The following is an 18,662-nucleotide window of genomic DNA, read 5'->3' as shown; positions in this document are numbered from 1 at the left end:
AAGGAAGCATCAGAAACAGAGCCAGCAGTACACACAAACGCAGCCCCACTTTACTCACTGTGTCCACGTTAGCCACAGAAGAGACTAAGACCCCTGGCCAAGAGACATGCTTCCTTTTAGACCTAGGCTTTAGAGGGAAGGAAGCAAGAAATATATTTAGAGCTTTCAAAACTATGTTTTGCCTATTCTTACAAAGGGAAAAAATAAAACTACCCTGAGGGATTTTTTAAAAATCAGCTTTCAGTACTTGAGATGAGTGGGAAAACTCTTACATGCTGTTGTCATTTCCTTTCTGTTTCAAGAAATTAATTGTGGGCTGGAAATAGCCTGTTGCAAGAGGGGAGACTTCGTGCCCTTTGAATGCGGATTATGCCAGAAAACTTTCCAGGCCCCAAGGGAAGGTTGTCCCTTTCCCAGGACTCTGATGCAAGATGTCCCTGCAGTTAGATTCTTTATTCAGCTCCAAGACCCAAAGCAGTGGACAGCTGAAATTCAGAGGGAATAATTAACTCATTCTTTGAAGAAATGGCCTCGAGCTTTGACTTTGGGCCAGGTTTGGTTCTGGAAGTACTGTACTGTCACCCCGGGATTCCAGGCTCCTTCCCTCTAACGTGGACTCTCTCAGGCGCCTGGGGCTGTGCCCTGTGAATTAACAGTGGAGCTCATTTGCAGAAATCTTCTGAGACTTTTTTTTTCTTCCATTATCCAAAGAGTAAAGATTGGCTGTTGTCCCCGCCTCTCCAAACAGAAATACTAGTATATAAAAAGGAAAAACATTAAATATTTTGGGAGTTCACTATATTAATTGGAAAGTTGCAGATAAGCAAAACAGCTGGTAAGTTAAAACTCATTTAAGCATGAATCACAGGAGAAAATTTTGTAAGCAATAAATTTTTCTTCCTAATTGTTTTCTGACTGTCCAGATGTATGCATCACCGAAGTATAGCTTAAAATCCTGCTGGTGGCTGGAGGAAGTTAGTCTGGTCTTTGAAAGTAACTTCAGATAACCAACGGAGGGGACAGTCTCCCAAACAGAATCAAGTATTTACTTCTAGTAATACTTGCAGATTTCTAGCATGCTGATGGATGTTAAAGACTGTTTAAAAACGTGGTTTGGCTTTGTGCCCCCTCCCATAGGTCCTTCCATCGTGACGCCCCCCAAGGACATCTGGAATGTCACTGGTGCCCAGGTGTATTTGAGCTGCGAGGTCATCGGAATCCCCACCCCTGTCCTCATCTGGAACAAGGTCAGTGGCAGAGACTTCAGGAAGACACCCTAGACTGACCAGTGAGTAGTTACACTGCATAGGAGAGTAATGGCCTGAAACCCTCAGCCTGTGAAGGCTTTCCCACAGTCTTCCAGACACCAGTCCTGTGTCTTATCAAATGACTTCTCTGACATCTGGAATAGTCCCTGTTGTGCTCTTGTTAGCAGTCCCCAAGCACCAAGCCTCAGGGGCTGGAGGAACTGTGATGCTGGGCACACACCCCACCCTCTGAGTGCGTGTGTGTGTGGCCCAGTATAACATAGTGGTTAAGGTTGTGAGTTCCTTAGGCGGGCTGGCTGAGTTCTAAGTCAGGGTTTCTCAGCATCAGCACTACTGGCATTTTGAGCCAGATGGTTCTTTGTTGCCAGGGCTGCCCTGTGCACTGTAAGTAGTTTTGCAGCGTCCCTGGCTTCTACCCGCTAGATGCCAGGAGCATGTGTGCATTCTCGCATGTGTGCACACACACGCACACACACACACACACACACTCCACTGTGACAGTTAAAAATGCCTCCAGACATTATCAAATGTTCCCTGGGGAGGAGGTCACCCTAGACCTCAATTTTTCCACTGTGTGATGAACATAGCTTGGAATTCTTGTAAAGATTACATAGGAAGTCACCCAGCTAAATCACTGGTGCTCAGGAGCGATGTTAGCTACTCTTCCTGAAAATGTTTCCCTTTGAAGAGCGTTATCTTGTATATGAGTGTTACCTTCACATATGAAAGACAACAAATTTCTTGCCCACCTGTAGAAGGGAAGAGAAAAGATTGGCCAAATCAGTTGATATTTTAACACTTCACAGTCATAACGTACATTACTTTACATTAGTGCTCTTATACTTTTGACTTGTTTAAACCTCACAGCAGTCTGTGGAGTATATATCATCAAGCTCATGCTAACAAAAGGGAAATATTGTTTCAGGTGAGAGGCGTAGCCAGAAGCCCCTTTGCAGCTGGTTTGCTTCTCCAGCAAGCTTTGAAATGGATGACGTCTGCCCTGATTATTTGATTTGCTTGGTGTCTGAACAGAGGAGCAACTTCTGGAACTCCAGGAGTGATTGTGGCTCCCATAGTCAGAACTCTTTCTGTTGCAAGTTGTAGAAACTCGCTTCACACTAGTTTAAGGAACAACAACAAAAACTGGGGTGGGGGAGAGGGCATCTGAGTCCAGGTGCCCAGTGGGGTCAGAACTCCAACTCTTGGCTCTTTGTTCTCAGTGTAGGGCATCTCATTTTCTCCTTGTGCTTCAGAAAGATTCCTCCTTGCTGTAGGCGACAATTGTCGCCAGCAACTCCAAAGACCTCAGAGGAAAGAGGGTATCCCCGTGCTACTTTGTAAAATTCCCACTGAAGGACTCTGACCCAGGTTGGGTCACCTGCTAACCGCTGGCTCCCCCGTGTGGCCAGATGGGTGTGGCGCCCTCATGGAGCCTTGTTGGAGCAGAACAAGGGTCACCCCAGAACCTGCCTGGGGTAGGGGTAGGCAGAGGTGTCAGAAGCTGTGCTACAAGCTGCCCTTTACAGCTGAAATTTCTCTAAACGGAGGGATGAAATTTTACCTCAGCAAACTACTTTTTTAAAGGGAAGGCAGGAGCAGTGAAGAGCATAAACTCAGCTGATGGATGTATTCCTCTTGGCCTTCAGTGAAAGCTGCTGGTGCTCCTTCATTGCTTATTTGGAGGTTTCTGGTTTGTTCCAGGGGGTGAAGAGGTAAAGAACAACTTTTTAAAAGAATTCCCGTAAAAAGCTCTGTGCAGCTCTCTAAGGATCACACATTGAGAAGCCAGGGTGACCCAGGTGTCATGAAAGATCTTGACAAGACCCAACATCATGACAGATCTTGGCGGAGAGGAGTTCAGTCCTTTGTCTACCCGTCCTTGCAGCTAACATACCCACACACAGGGAGCAAATTAGCCTCAGGAATCTTTTCCTTTAAACTTTGAGATCCTCTGGGATTGATCCCTTGGATCCCTTGAGGGCTTGTCAACTGGAGGAGTTCTGGGGGAGGGTGGGAATGGATGGAGTGGGAGCGAGGAGAAAGAAACAGAAAAAAATTTTTTTCTATAGACCTTCCAAAACAAACAAAAACCCTACTTCTAGGTTCTGCTGATTTTCTTCTATCTTCATAATGTAATTTGCACATGCATGACCTAAAGCAGTGTTGTTCAAACTATAGACCATGACCCATCAGTGAGTCTTGAATTTAATGTAGAGATCACAACCAGTCTTTTCTTAAAGACTAAAAAGTAGAACAGAAAATACCTTAGGTAAAGGCACATTTAGTAAAGGTATTTCTTATTTATTTATGTGTGGTTACAGTCTTTGTTGCTGCACACAGGCTTTCTCTAGTTGCAGTGAGTCAGGGGTTACTCTTCGTTGAGATGCACAGGCTTCTTGGGGTAGCTTCTCTTGTTGGGGAGCACAGGTCCTAGGCGCACAGGCTCCAGTAGTTGCAGCACGCAGGCTCAGCACTTGTGGCACATGGATTGTAGTTGCTCTGAAGCATATGGGATCTTCCTGGATCACGGATCCAACCCATGTCCCCTGCATCGGCAGGTGGATTCTTATCCACTGTACCACCAGGGAAGTAAAGGTATTTCATAAAACTTTTCTTCTGTATATTCCAGATAGCAATGCAAAACATGTTCCTTACTATGGGCCATGTCAGAGCACTTTGAGAGTCACTGGCCTAAAGAATTAAACAGGCCATTTGTTTTCTCCTCCACTCCCCTTGTAACCAGCCTGTTACAGATTTATATTTAAGCCTATACAGATTTATATTTAAGATCACCTGTCAAATCCAATTTAAGCATGGAACTGCTTTTTGGACATAAATGAATCTTAGAATCCTCTCTTGTTAAACTGAGGTTCCAAGAAGGTAGTGTGTCTTTCTTGCTCAAAGATTCTTAGCAGCAGCAGAACTGACAGGATGACTGTTCTCTCTGAGACCCTCTGGCTACAGTGACAGTTCTGTGGCAGGCCCAGCCTGGTGAGTGGCCTGTGCTATTCTGACCAGTACCTATCATGTGACCTTAACAAGTCCCATACATATATATTAAAAAAAAAAAACTCCTGGGATTGGCATATATACTACTATGTATAAAATGGGCTTCCCTGGTGGTTCAGACCGTGAAGAATCCACCTGCAGCGCAGGAGACCTGGATTCAATCCCTAGGTTGGGAAGATCCCCTGGAGGAGGGCATGGCAACCCACTCCAGTATTCTTTCCTGGAGAATCCCCATGGACAGAGGAGCCTGGCAGGCTACAGTCCATGGGGTCGCAAAGAGTTGGACACGGCTGACGGACTAAGCACAGCACAGTATGTGTGAAATAGATAACTAACAAGACCCCACTGTATAGCACAGGGAATTCTACTCAGTGCTCAGTGATGACCTAAATGGGAAGGCGATATTAAAAAGAGGGAATATATGTATACATATAGCTAATTCACTTTGCTGTACAGTGAAAAATAACAACATTGTAAAGCAAATGTTGTCATTGTGTTCGGCTCTGTGACCCCATGGACTACCGCCCGCCAGGCTTCCCTGTCCTCCACTGTCTCCTGGAGTTTGCTCTATAATGAGCAGCTATACTCCAATAAAAACTTTTTTATTAAAAAAAAAACAAAAGCCCCAGCCTACAAAGATTACAAGAGCCATATTTTGAAATGGGGACATGAACTGAAAAAGCTGTATTTACCTTAACTCTGGTAAGTCAGAGGGATGCTTACAGGGAAGGTGAGAGACCAGAATTCTTTCCAAACATTTAGATGTTTCCAAGATTAAGAGGCTTTCTATTCCATTCTTTTCCTGCCCGAACATTTTTTCAGATTAGGGCTCATGACCTCTAAGAATATTCTTTTTTCAGTTAAAAAAAAAAAGAGTGATTGTTAAAGGAGAAACGATCCAAAGATGTTCATAATGTCCTCCACCTCCATCCACTCCTTGAAATAACCAATATGAACTTTTTATCTTAAAGTGAAGAGGAACTAAAAAGCCTCTTGATGAAAGTGAAAGTGGAGAGTGAAAAAGTTGGCTTAAAGCTCAACATTCAGAAAACTAAGATCATGGCATCCGGTCCCACCACTTCATGGGAAATAGATGGGGAAACAGTGGAAACAGTGTCAGACTTTATTTTTCTGGGCTCCAAAATCACTACAGATGGTGACTGCAGCCATGAAATTAAAATACGCTTACTCCTTGGAAGGAAAGTTATGACCAACCTAGATAGCATATTCAAAAGCAGAGACATTACTTTGCCAACAAAGGTTCGTCTAGTCAAGGCTATGGTTTTTCCTGTGGTCATGTATGGATGTGAGAGTTGGACTGTGAAGAAGGCTGAGCGCCAAAGAATTGATGCTTTTGAACTGTGGTGTTGGAGAAGACTCTTGAGAGTCCCTTGGACTGCAAGGAGATCCAACCAGTCCATTCTGAAGGAGATCAGCCCTGGGATTTCTTTGAAAGGAATGATGCTAAAGCTGAAACTCCAGTACTTTGGCCACCTCATGCGAAGAGCTGACTCATTGGAAAAGACTCTGATGCTGGGAGGGATTGGGGGCAGGAGGAGAAGGGGACGACAGAGGATGAGATGGCTGGATGGCATCACTGACTCGATGGACGTGAGTCTGAGTGAACTCTGGGAGTTGGTGATGGACAGGGAGGCCTGGCGTGCTGCGATTCATGGGGTTGCAAAGAGTCGGACACGACTGAGTGACTGATCTGATCTGATATTCCTATTCATGTCCATATGTATACAAACACATATTCCTAGGGTATGGGTTGAAATGAGAATAAAGTTTGCAATTACTCTGAAATTGTTTTTTTCAAGAAATATTTCATAGGCATCCCTCCAGGCCTGCTTCTCAAGGACTATATAATATTCCAACTGTGGGTGTTCCATAGTTATTAAACACAATTTCTGTGTTTCCAACTTTTTATCACCTTAAATATTTGAGTATACATATCCTACATGCAACTGACTTTTTTTCCCTATAGGATAGATTCCCCCAAAGATACATGATTAGGTCAAAAGATTTATTTTAGTCTTAATAGACATTGTCAGAATATTTTCTTTTAAAAAACATTTTACCACCTGATTTTAATAATTATGAAAATGTTAAACCTGTTGGAGGCACTGTACCTTTTGAGAGAACTCCTTAGTACCCTCAATACAATAAACATTTCTTATCTGCAGTGTCTTATGCATTCTGCTAGTGTCATTGGTTCCTGTCTTCAAGGAATTCCGTCTGGTTTCTTTCCAAGTGAAGTATAGTTGATTTACAACGTTGTGTTAATTTCTGCTATACAGCAAAGTGATTCAGTTATAGATACATATTTTTTTTTACATTCTTTTCCATTACAGTTTATCATAGGGTACTGAATATTATTATCTGTGCTATACAGTAGGACCTTGCTGTTTATCCATTCAGTATGCATTAATAGCTTAACATCTGCTCATCCCAACTTCCCACTCCATACCTCCACAAACCCCTTCCCCTCTTTACATCCGCAAGTCTGTTCTGTCTGTCAGCCTCTTTCTGTTTTTAATAGATGGGTTCATTTGTGCCATGTTGGATTCCACATGTGAATGGTACCATATGGTGTTTCTCTTTCTGCTTTACTTCACTTGGTATGACAATCTCTAGATCCATCCATGTTACTGCAGATGGCATTATTTTGTTCTTTTTATGGCTGAGTAGTATTCCACTGTATACAAGTCCACATCTTCTTTATCCATTCATCTGTCAATGGATATTTCGTTGTTTCCATCTCTTGGATATTGTGAATAATGCTATGAACATAGGGGTGCATGTATCTCTTTGGATTATAGTTTTGTTTGGATATATATCCAGGAGTGGGATTGCTGAATCACAAATTAAAATTCTAGTTTTCTGAGGAAACTGCATACTGTGTTCCATAGTGGCTGCACCAGCTAACATTCTCACCAACAGTGTAGGAGGGTTCCCTTTTCTCCACATCCTCTCCAGCATTTGTTATTTGTAGAGTTTTTAATGATGGCCACTCTGACTGGTGTGAGGTGATACCTACCATTGTAGTTCTGATTTGCATTTCTCTAATAATTAGTAATGTTGAGTATCTTTTCATGTGCCTATTACCATTTGTATTTCTTTGGAGAAATGTCTATTTAGGTCTTACCACTTTTCGATTGAATTGGGGGTTTTTTTGTTGTTGTTAAGTTGTACGAGCTGTTTGTATATATTTTAGTGTATGGGGAGAGGGTATATTCTAAATTCATTGATTTACGTGAGGCTATCCAACTTTCCCAGTACCACTTGTTGAGGAGACTGCTTTTCACATTGTGTATTTTTGCCTCCTTTGTCAAATAGTAACTAACCACTGGCGTGTGGGCTTATTTCTGTGCTGTTCCATTGATCCATGTCTGTTTTTGTGTCAGTATCATGCTGTTTTGATTACTGTAGCTTTGTAGTGTTGTCTGAAGCCTTGGAGGGTTATGCCTCCTGCTTTTTTCTTCAAGACTGCTTTGACAATTCTGGGTCTTTTATGGTTCCATATAAATTTGAGGATTACTTGTTCCAGTTCTGTGAAAAATAGGTAATTTTTCTGTCATGGGTAATATGATAGGGATTGCATTCAATCTGTAGATTGCTTTGAGTAGTATGGCCATTTTAACATTAAATTCTCCAGTCCAAGAACATGAGTTGAGTGAGTTAAAGTTGTTCAATCGTGTCTGACTCTTTTCCACCTCATGGACTATACAGCCCGCCAGGGGCTTCTCTGTCCATGGAGTTCTCCAGGCACGAATACTGGAGTGGGTAACCATTCCCTTCTCCAGGGGATCTTTCCATGTCCTTGAACCATCTTCAGTTTTCTTTATTGTTTTACAGTTCTCAGAATATGTCTTTCACATCCTTGCCCAGGTTAATTTCTAACGGTTTTATTTTGGGGGATGCAATTTGAAAGGCTTTTTTTTTTTTTGCATTCTCTTTCAGTATTTCATTGTTCATGTCAAGAAATGTAACTGATTTCTGTATGTTATTCTTGTATCTCGCTGAATTCATTTATCAGTGCTAGTAGTTTTCTGGAATTGTTAGGGTTTTCTATATACAGAATCATGCCATCTGAATATAATGACAATTTTACCACTTCCACTTGGATTATCTTTTTTCTTGTCTGATTGCTGTGGTGTCAGATTACTTTCTAAATTCATTGTAGCAGTTCACCCTCCCCCTCCGCAATGTATGGGTATCATTTCCCTGCATACTCACCAGCACTGAATATTACCCCTTTTTAGTTTTTGTTAATGAGGAGTAGAAGTATCATTTCATTATTGCTTTTATTTCCTTGACTACATTGAAAATATTTTCATATTTAGATTTTCTTTTTATATGAGTTATCTGTTTGTAGCCTTTACTCTTTTTTCCACGGGGTTGATTCTTATTATCATTTTGTGGTTTTTTTGCACATTCGGGATAATGACCCTTTGTCATGTATTACAGATTCTTTTCCTAGACAACCATTTTGTCTTTTGTTTACAGTAGCTGTGGAGCTGAAAATTATTATAGTTATAGATTCTATTTCATCATAAAGTTCTGAAACTTCACCAGAAAGGCACAGCAAATATGTTCTAAGCTGCATAAAAGATCCCTGAAAGTCAGTGAATGCTTGAACATCAACCTGTAGGAATCAGACTAATGCATAATTCTGCAGTCATTGGCACTTTTTTCTTAGTTATTGCTTGTTACAGCTAAAATACAACTGGAGAGGGCTGAGATGACTTCCTGCGTCTCCCTCTCCTCTGGTTCTCCTCCTAGTTGAGTCTGTGGTGAGCAGTGACTTCTAGGCAGTTTTTTCTGCTGTACAAACCTCCAGTCCATACACATATGTAGAACTTTTGTCAGCCCAGCCTGCATCTTTTTCTCAAACTGAAAATGTATTTATCAACAAGTTCCCCTTACATAAGTAATGTGGTAAAGGAGTTTGCTGTATAAAAATTTTCCATGTAAAAATTCTTTGTACTTCTTTCTGTATGTTTTCTACATGGTATAAAACATTTACAATATGTTAAATATGAGTTCTGTTGAATATACGTATTCATTTTCCAATCAAGTACTTAAAAGTTGCTTGGTACAGAGTGAGTCATTAATTGGCAGAGAACGCTATTTACTGAGAGCTACATGAGCTGAGGAGAATCAGCTCAGTTGCCAAGATTCACTATTTGATGCAGTAGTATTTTTCTGCTTTGGTCACATACAAAATCCTTAAAGAATTCTGAATATCAAGACTAGAGACGTATTACTTTAACCACTGAATCAAATTAATACTTAAAACCATTATTTAAAACCATTTTTAAGTAACTGCTTCAAAATCTGCACTAGTATAAACCATTTATGCCAGCTACTTGGGGAAGAGAAGGGGAAAAGAAGCCTATTGAATTTATCTGCCTTTATAAAATTCATTTGAGAAAAATACAAAGATACCTAATTTTCTCTAATAGTGGCAAAATGGGGACTCTCAGGGGGAAAAAAGCAAACAGGTGAAAACCAGCCACTCCAGATCAGTAACGCCTAGGGTTTGTTTTTGTTTTTTTTAATAGAGTAGAAGTTAGCCTAGATTCCACATGGTGTACAGAGTGCCAAGCCCGGTGTCATGAAGCAGAAAAAATAAAAGGGTGGTTCTGATGCTGAGACAACAGCTTAGTAACTGTGTGGTGGCAATGGGCTCACAAGTAAGAGAAGCAACTCTGATGTAAAGTGTCCAAAAAAATTAGATACTATGGTCTAACTCAAGATTTGCTTAATTATAAGAGGAAAGGAAAACTACCTATTTGAGAATGTAAATCCATCTTTCTAATTACAAAGGTTAATAGCACTAAACATCAACCTAACTCTTATAGATGGCCTGGGATGGAAATAAACATTGCCTCGTGTATTCTTAGATATATATTTTTAAACCTACCGTTATCACAAGCCTTAAAATATTTATACTCTGTGTCTCAACAATTCTGCTTCTAGAAATTTATGCTAAATGCATATATATGGAGAGGTTATGGGTAAATTTTATTGTTTTGTGAATCTTTATATAATATTTTCAAAAGTTTATATAATGAACACGTATTAAAAGTTTGCCTTTTTAAATGAGGGGAGGAAAGTAGAAGTATTCACTAGTGGCCTCAAGCCAAGGAAACTGAGTTTTTTCTTCATCTTTCTGAACCTCATCATGACATGCACAGGTATACGCACCAAGTTTTGCTGTAAGAGAACAATGACAGCTTGTACTTGACAGGCATTTTTGCTCTCAGGCCTTTTAGTAAATCACTTGATGAACAAACCCTTAGCCCTCTGAACAAAGTGACGGTATTGGCTTTGGACTTATTTTCTATTGATGAGGCTGTTAGAGGAAGAGCTCCAGGAGTCGGGCTCTTACACAAGGTCCCAAGTATCAAACCTAAGGCAGTGACAGTTTGTCAAAATGGCATAGGGCACACAAGGCCCAACACTGACAAGCAGGATTTACAAGGGTGTGAGTGAATGATGGTAGCCAGTGGCAGGGAAGTATGAGTTTATATTCCCCAAGCATGCAAAAAAATACATTAATTTTAAATATACAAGCTTAGAGGAAGGAGTAAAAGAGAATGTATATTCTACGTAAGTATTTAGGAGAGAGTAACATGGAAACTGCTAGGCTTAATCCAGCTGGAAATTCTCATGTATACCCTGTGCAATTCTAGAAATACTGACCACTTCCAAGTTGATGATTCAGTGCAGAGAACTCAGACTATTCCCCTGCCTCCCCGTTTTTTTTGCAGGTAAAAAGGGGTCACTATGGAGTTCAAAGAACAGAACTCTTGCCTGGTGACCGAGACAACCTGGCCATTCAGACCCGGGGTGGTCCAGAAAAGCATGAAGTTACTGGCTGGGTGCTGGTGAGTACCAAGAGCTGACAAATATTTCACTCTTAGAATTAAGACACAGCAAACCTGGTGAAGGTGCCTAATGTACTGCCAGGCTCAAAGTATTTGCCTGCTCTTCCACATCTCTATCGGAGAAGGCAATGGCACCCCACTCCATTACTCTTGCCTGGAAAACCCCATGGACAGAGGAGCCTGGTAGGCTGCAGTCCATGGGGTCGCTAAGAGTTGGACACGACTGAGCGACTTCACTTTCATTCACTTTCATGCACTGGAGAAGGAAATGGCAACCCACTCCAGTGTTCTTGCCTGGAGAATCCCAGGGACAAGGGAGCCTGATGGGCTGCCATCTATGGGGTCACACAGAGTCGGACACGACTGAAGTGACTTAGCAGCCACATCTCTTTAGAACAGTCTTACCACAGAGCAGCTGTTTCTCTTTCAGAGGAAACGTAAAAAAAAAAAAAAAAAACAGCTGGAATTTATTAGGATGTTTTGGAAACAACCAAATAAATGAGAACCAATTTTTGCCCCCTAGGTGTTCAAAGCAAAAGGGAACTAAATGACCCAAGCATTATTTTTATCAGTTATTACTTTATTTTACTTGACTTTTGATAACCATGGACATGCAAGGCTAGTGTCCCTAGATCTTAGATCACATACCTACACCAAGGTCTCCCTCAAACAAGGATATGTGCACCTAGCCTGTTTTTAACCTATGCAGTGATCTAAAGTGTCCATGGCTTTTTCTCAGAGAAAGAATCCTCCTGGCAGAGCACTTGATAGCTACATAATTACTCCTAGCACAGGACTAGTACTATTTCTAGCAGTATCTTTGCCATGAACCCTCTTGGTCATGTTAGGAAACATGAAATGACTTAATTGAGGCCACTGGAAAAAGATGACCACCACAGAGAAACTGAAGATCTTTTTTTCTTTCACAGGTATCTCCTCTTAGTAAGGAAGATGCCGGAGAATATGAGTGCCATGCATCCAATTCCCAAGGACAGGCTTCAGCATCAGCAAAAATTACAGTGGTTGATGCCTTACATGAAATACCAGTGAAAAAAGGTAGGTAATATATCTCATAAGCATTTAAAAATGACTAGAGCTTTTGTTTGGGCTTTCCTATGGCTCAGGCAGTAAAAAATCTGCCTGCAATGTGGGAGACCTGGGTTTGATCCCTGGGTTGGGAAGATCCCCTGGAGAAGGGAATAGCAACCCATTCCAGTATTCTTGCCTGGAGAATCTCATGGACAGAGGAGCCTGGTGGGCTACAGTCCATGCGGTCGCAAAAGAGTCAGACACAACTGAGCGGCTAACATTTGTTTACTTAGTGCTTCTGTTTAATAAAGCACAGAACCAAGTATAAAAGTATCAGACAGCTCTTAATGAAATTCTGTTGATGTTAGGAATCTACAAGGGAACGGCATTAAGTATGTAATCAAAATTTAGAGTGCATGGCTCCAAAAGAACATTCAGTGGTTGATGGAATGCTATTACTATGACTTAGATGCTTTTACTTTATCTTACATGTAAGAGTCAAAACTCAAACCTGATTAGAATGGTTTATATTTCCCATAACTTTCTATCTTCACTGCATTTTCCTTGATGATGTGACTATTATATTAAATTCCAATTTAAAAGGAAATGATTTGTAGACAATTCTGGTCCTTCACTTTGAGCTTTTATAAGAAAAAACCTGAAAGAGTATATTGGCAGGTATTCAATTCTGTTCTGCCTCCATCCACTTCACTGTCAAAATCTTCCTCTTAAGCACCCATCCTGGCGGTATGAGAGTCATGCTACTTTCCATTTATATAGTTCTGTTAGACTGATGTCTGAACTTGTTTTTTTCTTAAGCTAAAAATAAAAACAAAATTTATTGTGAGCATTTGTAAAAACCATTCTATTGTGTGGACCACTCAGCTGTGGTATGAAAGGAAGAAATATGAAGTAAAGATGTGTTTGGTCAGATTCTTTTCAGCCAAGATGTGTAAAGCCAAGTGACGGAACGAACAGCAGTAGCTCAGAGGCATGTGTTTGAGCCTCAGCTCTGCCACTGATTATTCCACTTTCAATTCTGAATAAGAACTGGAAGACAAAGGAAAGTTCCTTAGTCTCTCTCTAGCTTATCTTGCTCATCTAAGAAATGTGCTTCTCCCAGTTCTATAATAAGGTCCCTCTCTTACAGATGGACCAGTACAAAAAAATCACCTTCCACATCTAAAAATCATATACAGGTAGTTCAAATTCAAAGAGCACTCCCACCGCCCACCATATCAAGTTATCCTCACACATTCTTTATCCCACATTTTAACATCTTCATTTATTGGGAAACACTACACTACCTCAAAATTAGAAAATAAAACCATATCCATATGTGTAACTAGTTTTTATCTTTTTTTTTTTTAAACAGGTGAAGGTGCTGAGCTGTAAACCTGCAGAATGTATTAGTCTGCATAGCTAAAAGTAGTCATGGGTAACTACAGCCTCCTGTTCTTGCCTAGTAACCAGTTTCTTTTCATCCAGTCCACTAACACTTGAGCTATATTCACTGATTTTACACAGTGAAATACGAAATTAAGATAACACACCAAGACTATCTACAAAAATTTATTGTCTATTTACAGAAGAAAAGCATGCGTATCATTAAAACAAATAAAATGTGTTTTCTCACAGCGCAGTACATTTTTGTTTAAAAAAATTTTTTAAGCTGTATCACAGAAACAAGACACAAGGATTTTTTAAAAGAGCTAAACACTCATCATTCGAGGTGCAATACTCATGGACATGAGTTCCTGAAACAACAGTTTGCACGCATAAGGCATTCGAACCAAAGAGATCTGGGGAAGGAGAAAAAAGAGGTAATTAGCAAAGCTGTATTGAAGCAACCCCACTTCCCTACCCCAGGAAGAGTCACAGACTCGGCACTAGAGGCGATGAACAAACGAGTGGGCTGCTAACACTCATCCTATCACCTTGGCCTATGGTGGCTCTTTCTCCTAACAGGCTTTGGTATTTTACCCTTTTTGTCAGACTTAATTTATATTCACCCTTCTCCATGAAAAGTTTTTTTATAAAAAAACACACTCATTGTTTAAAATTCCTTGTACAAGACCTTATTATTTCCAAAAGATGAACAGCTTACAGAAATTACCACGCTAAAACTTAAATTAGTTTTTAGAAAAACAGAATTGATATCCTTTTCTTCATTTAAAACCAGGAATCTTACAGAAAAATGCTACCAAAATTGTGAAAACACCAATCTGTTCACCACACTAAATCTGCCTGGATGATGAGGCAAACATGGTTATATCCTGAATAGATAATAACTGCCAGGAATGTCTGTACATACCTGGGTTTTATTTCGGCAGCCCCTGCATTCGTATGTATGGGTCCTGGTGTTCGCAATTGCCATTATTCCACAAAGATTGCAAACGTGAACCTGATACGGATCTGACGCCTCAAACAACCTCTCCCTTAGAAACTGGGCTGCTCCATGCGCGATCTGACAGTCTCGTTCCATCTCTCCAAAACGCAAGCCACCATCACTATTACGGGAAGAAACAACAGGCTATTTCGTACTGGTTTTCTATTATCAATACCACTTTGACTAATGGCAAGTATAAAAAGTAACATTAGTAAAGAATGGCGATGGCACCCCACTCCAGTACTCTTGCCTGGAGAACCCCATGGACGGAGGAGCCTGGTGGGCTGCAGTCCACGGGGTCGCTAAGAGTCAGACACGACTGAGCGACTTCACTTTCACTTTTCACTTTCTTGCATTGGAGAAGGAAATGGCAACCCACTCCAGTGTTCTTGCCTGGAGAATCCCAGGGACGGGGGAGCCTGGGGGGCTGCCGTCTATGGGGTCGCAGAGAGTCGGACACAACTGAAGCGACTTAGCAGTAAAGAATGAGAACTAGACTCCAATTTTTCTACTCTTGTCTTCTGTCAACATGGTTAGGAGGCTAAGAAGTCTACCAACTATTTGATGTGCACTAGAAGGTCCCCAAACAGAGTAAACACATTAATTTTAAGTATAGCATATACTTTTTCAAATAAAATACAATGACGTACAGAATAAAATCTTGTAACATTATCATTTAACTTATTCGAATTCATCTGTATGCTAAAAATGTAATAATAAAAGTTAATCTAAATAAAGTAGCTTCTCCACGAGTGAGACTCCCAAGCAATCAAACCTGAAACAATAAATGCACATTGGCACAAGTAATGGAAAGAACAGGTGAATCAGTCACAGGTTTCCCCAGCTTAGTAAGTGAAATGAAATGCATTGTTCTGATAGGCAGGCAAGTAGATGGTAATGGCTTCCTTAATATTCCTCTATATAAAAGATAAAGAATGGTTTCATGGGAATATACACACACACACACACACACATATATATATATATTAATAAAATACATATGATTAAAGAGCTTCTAATGATGTTACCAAAAACAAAACACTTGGTCAGCTTTAGAGGATTCTAAGTAACTGACCCATCATTTTGAAAACTGGTAAATAAAAGCAAAGAATCAAGCATTTATCATGTCTTTTACTATATGAACTATGTCACCAGGTAACCAGATGATGAAACAAAATTTCTCTCTATGAAAGTATTCCAGCTAATAAATGAAGGAATGATAAAATTAGAATCTCATCAGTCTGCAATCCCTATTTAATTAAAGGTTTTAGGTAATGAACATTAATGATCATTAATAGCTACTGAAGTCACAAAAGAAAAACAACCAGATATGGAAAGTATACAACTTTGAATACTGCCTTTTAAGTATTACTATTGAAGAACACAAACCCTTTACCTCATCAAGGCTCTAAATCCAATTAGCTATTTACAAGAAATAGGCACACACAGCCCAGGAATGCAATCAACAAAAATCCAGACTGTGAGAGGGAATTCCCTGGCAGTCCAGTGGTTAGGACTCAGCGCTTTCATTGCTGGCGCCTAGGTTCAACCTCTGGTTGGAGAACTAAGATCCCACAATTCAAAAAATCCAGTCTGTGAGAAACCCTCCATGACAAACAATCCAACAAATAAAGTGCAAGGAAAAAAGTTAAAGGGTAACCCATAGATTAAGGAAAAAATACTTGAGACATATCAATCAACTACAAACCATGGGCCTTATTTGTATCCTAACTGAAACCAACAAACGTTTTTTAAAAACTATGCAACTGTCAAGAAAATCTAAACACTAGATATTTAATAATATTAAGGAGGTACGGTGATTGCTTTTATTACTTTCCTATCTTCTAAAGCAGGCGTTCTGAGAGTGTGGTCTGTGGACTCTTAAGGGTGAGAATTGTTTTTATAATAATACTAATGACACATTTGCTTCTTTCACTGTGTTGACATTTGCACTGACAGTTGCAAAAGTAACTGAATAAACTGCTGGAACCTGAACACATCAGGTGGGTAGAACCATACTTTACTAGCAATCATATTCTCCAGTGTATCTGAAGGGTGAGAAAACCAGTTTTATATAAAGAATGTCATTAATGAAGCAGTAAAAAAAATGATTAGTTTTATTCAACTTTGACGCCTGAGTACATAGTTTTTAACAGTCTGATAAAATGAGTTCTCATAAGGCACTTTAGTTGTATACTAAAGATGGTGGCCTTGAAGTGCTTGCACAATTCTGAACTAGTCACTTTTATCATGAAATATCTTTTATACCTGAAAAAACAGCTGACACCAATCATGTTAATTTGCCAACATTAGCACCAACTATGTTAATTCAGCCTTAAGATATTTGGCAGACATTTTTTTCACTCAAGGAAAACAATTTTAAATATTTGTTGTAAATGATTAAAAATCAGAGTTTCAATGAAAGAGGAGAATTTTAGAAAAAGAAAACCTCTATCCAACACTCTGAGCTTGATAACTTCCCAATACTTAAAAACTTTCTGATGACATGGTGGTGATATTCACAAATGTGAAATTTTTTTTTTTTTTTTGATATAATGAAATGTGTCAACATGTAAAAATCTACACAACTCAATGAAAATATTTTCCAAATAACCAATTATGAGACTACGAAACTACGTTAAGTATAAAAGATACACTCAAAGTATAAGACAGGCCAATGGATTTCAATATAAAAGATTCATTTAAGTGGTTCCAGATTCTACATCACAACTAACCTTTCAGAAAGGACAACTTGTCACTCTAGTGCAGCATCAAAAAAAAAAAAAAAATTCAGTCACCTGAAAATTACTAAAATATTTTTCCCTTTCAGCCATAAATCTGTGTGAGGTCACATAGTTAATTATAAAAAATGAAATCCTGCAATGGATTAAATGCAGAAGCAAACACAAGAATCAAGAATCCAGCTATCTTCTCACGAACCAGTTCATTAAGAAGATTTGCAAAAAGAAAAAAAAAAGATTTGCAAAAAGATAAACCAATGTCACTTATCACTAAATTTATCCAGAAAATATTTTTCACTTAAAATGTTATTTATGTTAATATATAATGAATTTGTTACTGTTATTTTTTAAACCAAGTAATAAATATTTTAAACCTTTCTCGGTTTTAATTTCTAACATGATAAATATCAAAAGATACCAACTCCCACACAAAAGCCTTTTAGGATCCTGGACTCAAGAAACATGAGAACAATTCTTTTATATAAGATCGATGATGCAGCTCTCTTACCGAGATCTACCCTCCATCGGCTGTCTATTTAGAATCTGAATAGGTCCCCGAGCACGAGAATGAATCTTATCATCCACCATATGCTTCAAACGCTGGTAGTAAGTAGGGCCAATAAAAATCTGTGATGTGATTTTTCGACCAGTGAATCCATTGTATAAGACCTGAAACAAGCAGATTTTTAAGTACAGACTTAAAAATTACTAAACAAGTTCAAAGAATATATGTACATATACTATACAACTCCATTTCTATACACATCAAAACAGACTAACATAATCTATGCTGTAAAAGGAGTAATTGCCTTGGGGTGGGGGTATGAAGGTAGTGACTGGAAGGAGACACGAGACAGCATCAGGCATAAAAGGATTCTGATCATTTTCTTTAAGGTCTGGGTGCCAGTCACACCTGTGTTCACTTGGTGAAAATTTATCAACCTGAGCATTTATGATTTATGTATATATCTGAAGTATGTGGTATACTTCAATGAAAGATTTATTTTTTTAAGAATGAAATAACACACATGCAAAAAAAGAATATACTTAACAAATTACCAGTGTAAAAGCAAACATACCTCATTTCCTCTGAGATGGTAGCCATAATCAGATAAAAGATTAGAAATCTTCTGCACATTAACAGCATCATTGAATGGAGTGGCATCACCAATTTCACCCTTGTTAGCTGATACCTTTAAAAAGAAAAGTAATGTTTAAAAGGTTGCTTCCTTCTGTCTCTCTTTAGAAGTTTATGTTAATACAAATACAGTCTGTTTAAAAAAAAAAAAACACCTTTTTAAGAAAGGGAAGATTGGGGTCATGGAATTGG

The 18,662-nt window shown here is 39.3% G+C and overlaps 2 protein-coding genes across 2 annotated transcripts in view; one reads left to right on the top strand and one right to left on the bottom strand.

The window, feature by feature from the left end:
• Positions 1-13,839, top strand: part of IGFBP7 (insulin like growth factor binding protein 7) — a 79,911-nt gene extending 66,072 nt beyond the window's left edge. Inside the window, 4 exon segments of the mRNA NM_001102300.2 lie at positions 1,138-1,247; positions 11,057-11,173; positions 12,103-12,229; positions 13,578-13,839. Coding sequence (NP_001095770.1) covers positions 1,138-1,247; positions 11,057-11,173; positions 12,103-12,229; positions 13,578-13,597 — 374 coding nt within the window. The 3' untranslated portion in view covers positions 13,598-13,839.
• Positions 13,759-18,662, bottom strand: part of POLR2B (RNA polymerase II subunit B) — a 43,884-nt gene continuing 38,980 nt past the window's right edge. Inside the window, 4 exon segments of the mRNA NM_001099082.2 lie at positions 13,759-14,004; positions 14,517-14,712; positions 17,841-18,001; positions 18,412-18,525. Coding sequence (NP_001092552.1) covers positions 13,915-14,004; positions 14,517-14,712; positions 17,841-18,001; positions 18,412-18,525 — 561 coding nt within the window. The 3' untranslated portion in view covers positions 13,759-13,914.

The sequence above is a fragment of the Bos taurus genome, chromosome 6 (genome assembly GCF_002263795.3).
Source record: "Bos taurus isolate L1 Dominette 01449 registration number 42190680 breed Hereford chromosome 6, ARS-UCD2.0, whole genome shotgun sequence".
NCBI classification, from domain to species: domain Eukaryota; kingdom Metazoa; phylum Chordata; class Mammalia; order Artiodactyla; family Bovidae; genus Bos; species Bos taurus.
Note: the sequence above shows the minus strand (reverse complement) of the source record. Positions and strands in the feature narration are given on the sequence as shown.